At 34.2% G+C, this 11,726-nt stretch overlaps 1 protein-coding gene across 1 annotated transcript; it reads left to right on the top strand.

Moving 5' to 3' along the window:
- Positions 1 to 1,014: 1,014 nt before the first annotated feature.
- Positions 1,015 to 10,713, top strand: LOC306880363 (ras-related protein Rab-15-like; the record flags this gene model as incomplete). The annotated part of the gene is made up of 7 exons (XM_079433859.1): positions 1,015 to 1,138; positions 8,983 to 9,043; positions 9,119 to 9,179; positions 9,322 to 9,399; positions 10,144 to 10,233; positions 10,340 to 10,405; positions 10,555 to 10,713. The coding sequence occupies 7 exons, from the start codon at positions 1,015 to 1,017 to the stop codon at positions 10,711 to 10,713; spliced, it is 639 nt and encodes a 212-aa protein (XP_079289985.1).
- Between the last annotated feature and the right edge of the window lie 1,013 nt (positions 10,714 to 11,726).

Genomic DNA, 11,726 nt, shown 5'->3' with positions numbered 1-11,726 from the left:
TTGAAGCCATGACGTGTCTCAAATCAATAGGTGCGTTCCAAATACTTATGCACTATTCTATGACGTTTTGTAGTATAAATAGTGCGAGTAGTGAGTCCACACTGAAAATTACAAAAATAAAATATGCAATTTAAATACCCGGAAGATGCACATAAATAACCGAAAAAAAATTAAGTGTGGAATGTTGAACACTTTAAGCACTCAACTGTCGCAGCTTTAATTACGTCGCGGGGGGGGGGGGGGGGGGGGGGGGGGGGGGGGGCTATTAGACTCCGATTATTAATGACAAAATAACCTTATATAATTCATACACTACATGGCTGAGTGTATAGTGCATAAGTGCTTAGTGTATAGTGTGTCATTTGGGACACGGCTAATGACAGTCCTCGGTTCAAATGATTCAAGATTGATTCTATTCGATTCGTGAACAAATCGTTCAGTCCGGTTCATCGAAAAGATTCGACTCAAAGAATGATTTGGTCACGAATCGGGCATCGCTAATTATAAAAAAACTAGGATATCATGCCCTTGTTTTTTTTTTTTTTTTGTTGTAAACAGGCAAAAACAGATCCGCTATGAATTTATGACGGTATAAAGGCTGATGTTACAGATTTATTTGTTTTATGCACCAATTTGTATATTTTGACAATATTAGACAGTAAAAATATCTATAGATGCATTTTATCCACGCAGTCCCGGTATAGGCTATATAAAATTAATCTAGGTCAATATCAGTATCAAAATCGTGATGCTGTGTGCCCGTAATCTCCACCCATTTCCTGAGGTGTGAAGGATGTCGGAGAGCGTTCTGTAGCCCACCGCACCCTCCACCACAGCAGCAGCGTTCCTGCCTGATTTCTGCTCACATCGACTCCTGCTTCATCCACACTGTCTTTCGGGGAATCGGCACGTAAGCACGGACCGGTCGATGGAAAAAGCGAGAAGATGATATTGTGAAGAGGGTGGACATGGAAACCCGACGCTGAGTTCCTTTAATTGTGACCATAAAACACCATGGCCAAACAGTATGATGTGCTGTTTAGACTCCTGCTTCTCGGAGATTCCGGTGTCGGCAAAACCTGTTTATTATGCAGATTCACGGACAATGAATTTCATTCCTCTCACATTTCCACCATCGGTAAGAGTGTTACTTTAATGCATCCGTTCAAAGAGTTGCAGATCAAACAGCACATACCGATAAGAAAACCCATAGCAGCGCTGGGCCATTATAGTATATGAGCCGTGAAAAGAATGGCTTGAGAATTACACCATATAGCGAGATGCATTCACACAACCTCTTCTAGTTCTTTCTGAGATGCCTGACTGTATTTGTGCGTGAAGTCTTAAAATGTTGCGTTTTTACACAGCTGTCACAAACCCAGTAGTGTTTGTTTTAGATCGTTCTAGATAATAAAATGCAGTGATCTAAATTAATATAAAATCATAGATTGCATGAATGGCAGTGAGGACACAGAAAGTGCAGGTGTGTTTTTGCATGCATTTTCACTCAAATATTGATGCATAAAAGTGTCCTGTCAGCCATTCCAACTCACACATGCTGTTCTATGCAAGTTCTACAATATTGATATGAAGTGGAATCAGGTTTAACTAAATTGAAAATTTTGGTCTCAGCTGTGAGAAATATGCAAAGATTTTTTATTGCAGTCTCTAAAACTGTTTTCTATAAAGGGACTATTTTATCACTGTACGCTTTCAAGAACTCCCAGCATAGGGATCATTTTTATTTTGGCTTATTGGATGTTATGAAAAACTAAATTTGGTTCTAAAAAGGCTTTTCATAAACCTCTCATTTTGGTGTTCATATAGTGTGCGCTTGATCTAGTGGGACATTTTCCCAGTGGGCTGACATTACGTCCTGACAACAGCCAATTTACTCACTTGAAGAGGATGAACAGAGAGATTATTTTACTATAGTTTCCAGAAATATATAATTTTATATATTGCAATATGCATAAGGATGCTTAATAATTTTTTAACTACAAACCCATTATTAATACTTCACTTATACTTCATTTTACATACTTTGTGATGCTTATCATGTATAAAGGTAAACTAGATGTTTATTAATGTATAAAGGTCTTTTAAAAGGATAGTTTACCCAAGAAGGAAAAATAAATGGTCACTCTTTACTTGCCTTTCCAAACCTTTTTGCTGCCATGGAAACTGTGAAAGGAAGGGAAAAAGGAAAAGGGAAGTGGTGTGTGGCCAAGTATGGTGACCCATACTCGGAATTTGTGCTCTGCATTTAATCCATCCAAGTGTACACACAGTAGTGAACATACACCCAGAGCAGTGCATCTAGTGTATCTAAAGTAGCTATCTAGCAGAATGTCTTAGCTGCTCTTTTCCATACAGTGAACATGAATGATGACCACAATTGTCCCTATGCAATTTCATTGTACGGAAACTAACAGCTTGGACATTTTGCTAAATATCTAAGTTTGTGTTCCACATAAGGAAGAAAGTCAAATGGGTTTGGAATGATATGTGGGTCAGTAAATAATGATTCAGTTGTTAATTTTGTGTGAACTGTGAAATCCATGTCATTCTGTAAAATCTTCTTGTGTTCCACAGAAGAAAAAATGTATGTTTTAATAGATGCGAGGGTGAATAAATGCTGTCAAAATTCACATTTTGGCCAAACTATTCCTTTAATGAAGCATTTGAGATGCTGAACCCGTACCAAAAAGGTTATCTCTCATTTAAATCACATGCTTCATTAGGTGTGGAGTGAATGTCAGGCTGTTATTTAGCAAAAGTTCAGGGTGTGCTCTGTTGTGTAGCTCTCTCGGTTTTTCCAGGGGAGCGAATAATGTCAATTGGCTTACTCTTGAAATCAGGTATAAGATTCATAACACCCTCCTATTGTTCCTGATGATCATATTCCCCAAATCAATAAAGAATCAGAGGCCCTGACTCAAATCTCGCTTCTGCTTCTGTTTATTTAATATGCTGGGATGGATCTCTTTTGGTTAAGTAGTGATGTGATACAGAACAATCTTTAACTGCAGGAGATAAAAGCTTTAGTCTGATTGGTCCTGAGAGATGGCCGGTGTCTTGCTCTAAAACATGGTTCAATAAGCTCTAGTCCACAGGGCTATGACCCATGTATATTATGATACCAGGCTGTCAAGGACCTTAGCACAGTATTGAAATATTATTCACAGTGGAAGAGATATCGGTGTGGTCTGCAAGTTAATTTGAAGCATTAGCAAATGGTTCTTAGATGTTATCTATTTGCCTTGAGGCAACATGCTGTTATGCTAAATTATTTTTGCTATAGAAAGCAGCTGTTGATTGATTAGTTTGAGGGTAGAAAATTTAATTATACGAGCTTCATTTCTGTTTCATTGCTTTCTATAGTCAATTGTTTATGATGGTGTCAACACTAGAGAAATTGGACTTGTGTTTAAATTTGTATGTGCTAATCACCATAGCGTATCTGTCTGTTGTCTTGTTAAAATGGTTTCCATTTCCAATTAGCCACTGGCTCAGAAGGAAAGTGTCAAAGTGATGATTCAATTGTTACAGCTCTGGCACATTATGACAAGTTTAATACTTATTACTGTCTGTAAAATGGCCATTAATTTAAAGGTCTGCTTTAATTGTGCTCAGAAACCTTACAGTATCAAAGTATTTCACTACAATGCTTTAATATTTTTTGTGGAATCTATAATTTACTTGAGTTCTGTTAAATCCGAGTAATGGTACTTTTTTTTTTTCAGGGGGTTTTTACATGACATCAACTAAAAACAGAAAACTTTATGTGTGTTTTGGCCTTTTATTTACACAACTGCATTTTGGGAGCTTGAAAATACAACTATTCCGTTATCGTCTCAGTGAAAACTATAAAAACGTGAAATAGTTTTAATTTTTTAGACTAGATATGTGTGCAGGCGTCTAGTGTTTCTTCACAAAGCAACATTGCCAACTACTGGCCTGGCATGCATAGTACAGCGTCTTTAGTCGTTTTCGCTAGTCCTTGTGATTGGGGATTGTTTTGACAACATTGTCGTTTTCAAAAACCAAAAGATAAAACATTGCCATTTTTAGTACATCATTCATTGTCGTGTAAACACTAAAGTAAAACCTTAAGTTACATTTACAAAGTAAAGAAATGCTTTTTACTCAAAGTATTTTTATGCAGACTTAAAAGTACAACTTAAAAACAAGCGATTTTAAATGGTCAAAATGTTCGTTTTGGGGTGGACTATCTCTTTTAGACACAGACTTTGAACTATAGCAGCAACACGGTTCATATGTAGTCTTGATTTTTAGACTAAAAATCACTATATTCAAATACCAATCATCTTCTGAAAATATTCAGGTAACAGATATCAGGATATTTGTTTACATTTAGCTTATGTTTTATGACTTTTATATAGTCAGAACAATGAGAAAATAGTACTTTTTGACACTTTTTTTTTTTGCATAAAAGTACTAAAATGAGAACATCTCTTAAAAACTTAGAAAATTGTTTCATTTTTCAACTTTTTATACTTTCAGCAAGTATGTATCTGTATCTGTACTGTTCTCAGTACTTTTTACAGCCCTGCATAGTATTGATTAAAATAAAAGGGTTTTGGATGAAAGCTGGTTTATCAAATCAAGAAGCCATCAGAACTGCCCTTGAGAATATGGAGGAAATCTGACCTAAAATCTCTTAAAGGTGCACTCGTTCTTTTTTTTCTTTTTCTTTTTTTTTGGTTTGTCACACTGGCTGAAATGGGATGTTAGCAATAGTTTTTGAATTATGATAATACTGTGGATATGTGCTGTTCATAGTCAACCATGATTAATTTATTCTGTGAACTTAAGTTTCCTAAAATGGGGTTACCAAAGTACAGTGAATAGCCCTACTTGAGTCAAAACGAAAATTAAACAATTGTTTTTTTTTTTTTTTTTTATTGTTTGTATTTGCTATTATTATCTATGTTTCATTATTTAGATTTTATATATTTGTTATTGTTCTTTATCTTCATTTATTTTATCTTGTTGGTTTATATATCTTATGTTTGTTTGATACTTTCAATCCCTCGCAATAGGTTGCTTGTTCTTACACATTGTTAAAATCCAAATATCTTTGTACCATAAAGTGTGTTTTCAAACTAAAAATGTTACTTGCAAAATATATATATATATAAAAAAAAAAAAGTACAGTGAATAGCTTGTCATGTGATCCAACATGGCCGCTCCAATAAAGGGACACACTTTATGTAAAACAAAGCAGCTTTTAATAGGCTATTTAACTGGTGTTTTCATCTCATGTGAGTGTTTCTTTTTGTTGTTGTTGTTTTTTCAAATGAGAAAAGGATTACAGTTATTTGCATCACTTTATGAGAGGTTGGTTTGGTTTCTCTTTTATTTTGTAGTATTTCACAGCATTGTTGTTGTCCTTTCACTGCTGATATTCTGGAAGAGAAGACTGGAAGGGCAGCTCTTTCATTATTTTCCTTTGCCCCAGGACAACCAGTTCAGTGGCTGTAGTGATGACCTTTCTGGTGTGTCCCTGTGTGAAAGCTCAGGGCACTAACACTACTGCTTTATTTAATGCAGTTTAAGTTTGGTTCCAAAACGCGATAAACGCCATTTAAAAAAAAAAAAAAAAGTTTCCACCAAAATCAGTATTGTATATGTCGGTATTGAAAAGTCTATTTTTAATTTTATGCAAAATGCGATATTTGTTGTGTTATTCTGTCATGTTTTCTCCATTTTTTCCAAACCGCGACAAACGCCAGTCTCCTTTCTCTGCAGATTGCGATGAGTTTTTATAATAAATCTTTGAAAATCTAAATCTGGATTTGAATTTTTAATGTTATTATAATGCTATGCTATGTGAAAGTTTGAAACAGAAAATAGTGGTTTTCATCTTGCCACTTTCTTGGTAAAGAAAACACACTTTTACTCAAATTAATCAAAATGGATTTACAGCGTTTTGGAACCAAACTCTTCATATGGAGCTCTGTGGATGGCATTCAACTGTATTCAAGATGGTACTCCTGTCTTATTTTAGTATTTCTTGTACTTGCATGTTCTTGTACATGGCATGCCATCTGCTTGCAGAAACTGAATTGAATCCTTTGGAAAAAAAAAAATTGTGTTTGTTTTGAAGGCCTTTATACAAGCTTTATACGACTGTGTGAGTTGAGTGTGGGTTGAGGGGCTGGGTGAGAGAGAGAGGGTCTGTTTAAACTTTTGATGCTTTAATAGTGGTTTAAAAGTAACAGTAAAACAGTTCGGCTGACAGATGCAGACTAAGCTGTAATGCAGGCAAAAATATTTCACGAATGCTTAATCAATAAAATATAAAAAAATGCTTATAAATTATTAAAGGTTTTGATAACACTTCATAATAAGGTCTCATTTGTTAAAATTAGGGAATGCATTAACATTAACTAACATCAACAAACATCAATAAATGCTGTGAAAATATATTTTTCATTGGTAGTTCATCAAAATGTTCATTAATTCACAGTGCATAATGTTAACAGATAAAACTTTAAATTTGATCAATGTTTAAGTTTTGAATATTAACTAACATTAATAAATACTATATACAGTTGCATGCAAAAGTTTGACAACCCCTTGCAGAATCTGGGAAAATGTGAATAATTTTAACAAAATAAGAGCGATCATACAAAATGCATGTTATTTTTTATTTAGTACTACATTTTTTATTTAGTACAACATTTTTTTTTTTAAAGTTTGCTCATTTGAACATTTGTAGTTTGAGGAACAAAGTGCATGAAGTTGCCGATTTGTTACTGTCAAACACAATTAATATAGTTGCTTTATCTGAAACTCGTTTGGATGAGACTTTTGATGATGATGCTGTGTCTATAAGTGGATATAATTTATATAGAAGGGATAGAAATAAGTACGGTGGAGGTGCTGCTTTTTATGTGCAGAATAATATTTCTGTAATAGTAAGGGATGATATTATGTGTAATGAAGTTGAGGTTCTATCATATGTCAAGTAAATTTTAGTAGGATGTTGTTATAGGCCACCAGGCTCAAATCATAAATATTTAGAAGATATGGGTGAGATGCTGAATAAGGTTTGTGAATTAAATATGTAAGTTGTTTTTTTTAGGTGATCTTAATATTAATTGATTAGTACATGTGTTTTTTAAAGAATCAATGGGAAAATATAATAGACGCATATGGATTGAAATTATGTGTTCACATCATCTTGTAAAGATCATATTTATTTGAGCAATGAATATTTGTATACGACAGCAATATCGGTCCAAGTAGGTTGTAGTGATTTAGACCATCAGTAATTGCTTGGATGGAAAGTTACTTGGATACTAGATCACAGAGAGTTTTTTCAATGGAAGTTATTCGGATAGAAGGGGAATTGAATGTGGAGTTACACAAGGGAGCTGTTTGGGACCACTGTTGTATTCCATTTTTACAAATGAGTGATATCTGGTGCTAAGAAGTGCTAACTTAATGTATGCAGATGATACAACAGTTTATGCATCTGCACAAACGTTGGTTTAATTAACGCCTATTTTGAATGAGGAGTTGGAGAGCATAGAAAAGCGGATTTTAGAGAATAAGTTGATACTAAATACATCTACAACAAAGAGTATAGTGTTTGGATCTAGCTATTCTCTACGGACCAAACCGGAGCTGAAATTATTTATAAATAAAACGCTTATTCAACAAGTTAAGGAAGTAAAACTATTGGGTTTCACCTTGGATAATAAATTGTCATGGTCAAAGCATATTGAGAACACAGTGAAGAAAATGGGAAGGGTAGTCGCTGTAGTAAGGAGATGTAGACAATATTTTACGTTTGATATAATGAAAATAATATTGGATACGCTCTTCTTCTCACAGCTGGACTATTGTCAGATAATATGGGCCAATGCTTCAAAAAAAGGATCTGAGGAAACTTCAGCTGGTACAAAATAAGGCAGCGAGACTTATCCTCCAGAGTCCGTTTAGAACAAATATTAATAGAATGTATTTTGATCTGTGTGTGTTTCACAGAGTTGATGGTTTGGATTAACCCTTTAATTGCTGTATCCCTTAAAACCAGACTGCCAGAGGGTTACTGTAATGCGTGTGCACGCTGGGCACCGTTTTCCTGATGCCACCGGGGTGGCGGTTGCACTGACGGCTTGGGCCCACCATCGCTGCTTGCAGCTATATTTATTGTAGTTTTGCTGTGGCTTTATCTTTTTTGCCTGCCTCAGGTTTAAAAAAGAGGTGTTTTCTTTCAGGGCTCAAGATCTCATTATGGTTTCACACCTTACAAGAACACGTCATTCTAACTACGCAGTACACTTTCATGTTCACTTCATATGTGTCTAAAGAAATTGCATAAAATATAAATTTCTTAATGAATTCTGATGTTTTTTTTAATTAGGTAAATAGAGATAAAGTATGAACAATTAATTACATTAATTCTGTGCTGTTTTGTGGTATTTACCTTACTCCTGTTTGATAAAATATCAAACATAAAAATATATTTAAAAAAAAAAAAACTACTTCAAAATTGACACTTCCATGTAAGCTATTTCCTTTTTTCCACCCTTTTAGGTTCTGTGCTGTAAATTTTTTATTGCCGGTGATATAATGAATACATTTAGCAAGTTCTTAAGCTTGACCTAAGCATATTTCTAGACAAAAATGTACCCTTTTATAGAAATGTTTATTAAATTGCAACACAAGCATATTTATTTTTCGAAATGTCTCTTTGGTATTCGTCACCATTTTTGCTTCTTTATTATTATTCTTATTCTTTATTACTTCACTGCCTTTTTATGAGTCTGATTTGAACAGTTCAGTAAACTTCACTGATTATATTGAAAGATTTCATTAAGATCTGGCTTAGAGCCTGAAGATGATTTAACAGATGATGAGTTGTGTCAATGAGGACAAAGAGTGCTTATTTTATTTTCAAATGATTTGAAATCATTGTGAAATGATTTTCTATTTTTACCCCAGGTATCGATTTCAAAATGAAGACTTTGGAGATAGATGGCATTAAAGTACGAATACAGATATGGTATGTTTTATTTTTCTGTGATGATATAACGTTTGAGCCACTGGTTCTGCTAATCAGATGTGTGTATGTATGCAGGGACACAGCAGGTCAGGAGAGATATCAGACCATCACTAAACAGTACTACAGAAGAGCACAGGTGATCTTCACACATCTCACTGACTCATATACTGATCTAATAATGGAGTCAGATCTAATACAGATTGTCCGTTGAGTGATAATTCACTGATAAACTCTCATTATTATGAATGGGTGGATTGAAATGGATTCTGTATCAACAGGGCATTTTTCTGGTGTATGACATCACAAGCGAGCGCTCGTTCCAGCACATCATGAAGTGGGCCAGTGATGTAGATGAGGTGAGACTGTGGAGTTTAAAGCATATCTGTCTCACTGTAACTAAATATAACCTGCTTCTTATTAATATCTCATCATTTAAATTCCACCGCCCCTCTGTCTCTCTTTAACTCTGGGGTTACAGCAGTTAGAGGCTGCTCTGCAAATCTGGGATTTAAAATTGAATTGAATTAACAGAAATGGAAAGTTTTGGGATTTAGGAAAAAGTAAAACAGAAATATATTATGATTTGATTATAATAAATTTTGCACTTATTTCTGGGACAATAAGCAAGTTTGTTACTTTGAAACAGAAGTACTAATGTTAATTATAAATCTGTTATGTTACTAATTATAAATCTGACGTTGTTTTTTCAAAGCACCAAAACATTTTTATTTATTTTTATTCATATTAATCATATTAATAATTTCCCTTATTTTGCCTTTTTCATGTTACGGTGAAGTTATTATGCAGTTAAGTGTATTATTATCAGAAATAAAACACTGAAAAATACCAAAAAACAAAAAAACAAATTTGGACTCCACTGTGTTATTCATATATTACATTTAAAACTTGTTTTCCCACAAGCCCCATGTTTTCCCACAAGAGGAAAAAGAACACTTGATGAAAACACAGAAAGTGTACCAAACCAATATTAGATCTGTTCAATTCATCCTATATCTCATTTAATATTTGTCTGTTTCTGCTCTGCTCCATCCATTTGGCTCTACTGAGTCTCTCCTCTTGTCTGTTCTGTTTCTGATCAGTATGCCCCTGAGAAAGTGCAGAAGATACTTGTTGGGAACAAGTCTGATGAAGAACAGAAGAGACAAGTAGCTACAGAACAGGGAAATACGGTAAATAAATAATATTTCCCTCCTGTGCACTGCATCTTTCATTCATCATTCACATTTACTCTGTCATGTGACAAACCTTATATCTTAATCTTCTTTTTTGCTCCAGCTTGCCAAGGCTTATGGAATGGACTTTTTTGAGACAAGTGCCTTTACCAACCGCAACATTACAGAGGTGCAATTTTGTATTTTTTCATCTCATATATTTCTTGTTTCTTTTTAAATATTCGAGGAATGGTGAAGCCATGCAACCATCTGATACTTTTGTTTGCAAATTTTTATTATCTACAGCTAATCAGGTTTTTTATCTTTCCTTCATTGCAGTCTTTCACCCGATTGGCTGAATTAGTCTTACAAGCCAATAAGAAGGATCTTGATTTGTTGGGAGGATCCATGAATGATGAGTTCAGTCTCGCTGTTTTGGAGGAGCAGGAAGGATTGTGTAATGCTAGCGACGGCACCCGTAAGTCCTGCTGGTGCTGAGGACAGGACAGGACATGACTACTTTTTCAGTTGATTTCTATATTTATGTTGCATTTACATTTTGAATATCATTTTGCAAAATTGACAGTTATTGTTAATCCGTGTTTGGTGCCTTTAATGGCTTATTTCATGCTGATTCTTATTAATATTATTTAGTGTCATTATTTATTTTATAGTTACTATAAATTAAATTGGAACATTACAGAATATTGTATATGTATATTAAGATTATTTTTCAGTTTTTTTCTCAGTCTGAAAAAGAAGATCAAAAGACCACTGCAGTGCAACTGTACATTAGTTACGCTCATTCAAGCCAGACTTTCAGAGTCAGTCATACGTTATATTAAATTTAAATAAAAACTGATTTAAAGTGTAAGGCAGACAAAATGGTTAATTCAAAGGAATATTTCAATCAAAATGAAAATGTCCTGAATATATACACACCCTCAGGCTATCCGATATGTAGATGAGTTTGTTTCTTCAACATAACAGGAGAAATTTAGCATCACTTGCTCACCAATGGATCCTCTACAGTGAATGGGTGCCGTCAGAATGAGAATCCAAACAGCTGGTAAAAACTATTAATAATGTCTTGTGAAGTGAAAAGTTGCGTATTTGTAAGAAATTTAAACTAAATTTCCATAATGCATACTAAAAGTCCATCTTCTATTGTCTTTTCCACAAAATACACTAACACATTTGTTTTCTCTTGTAATCGGTGCTTGATCTGTGCACATTTCTCTCTTAATTTAGAGAAAGCAATATTATGGATAGTGTTTTAATGATGATTTGTTTATTACAAACACAGCTTTCCACTTTACAAGATGTTAATTGGTGGACTAGAGTCATGTGGATTATTATGATGTTTTTAATCAGCTGTTTAAACTCTCATTCTGACGGCACCCATTCACTGCAAAGTGATGTACTGCTAAATTTCTCCAAATCTATTCCGATTAAAAAAACAAACTTGTCTACATCTTGAAAGACATGAGGGTGAATAGATTTTAAGCAAA

Source organism: Barbus barbus (genome assembly GCF_936440315.1).
Source record: "Barbus barbus genome assembly, chromosome: 14".
Lineage (NCBI taxonomy): Eukaryota > Metazoa > Chordata > Actinopteri > Cypriniformes > Cyprinidae > Barbus > Barbus barbus.
Note: the sequence above shows the minus strand (reverse complement) of the source record. Positions and strands in the feature narration are given on the sequence as shown.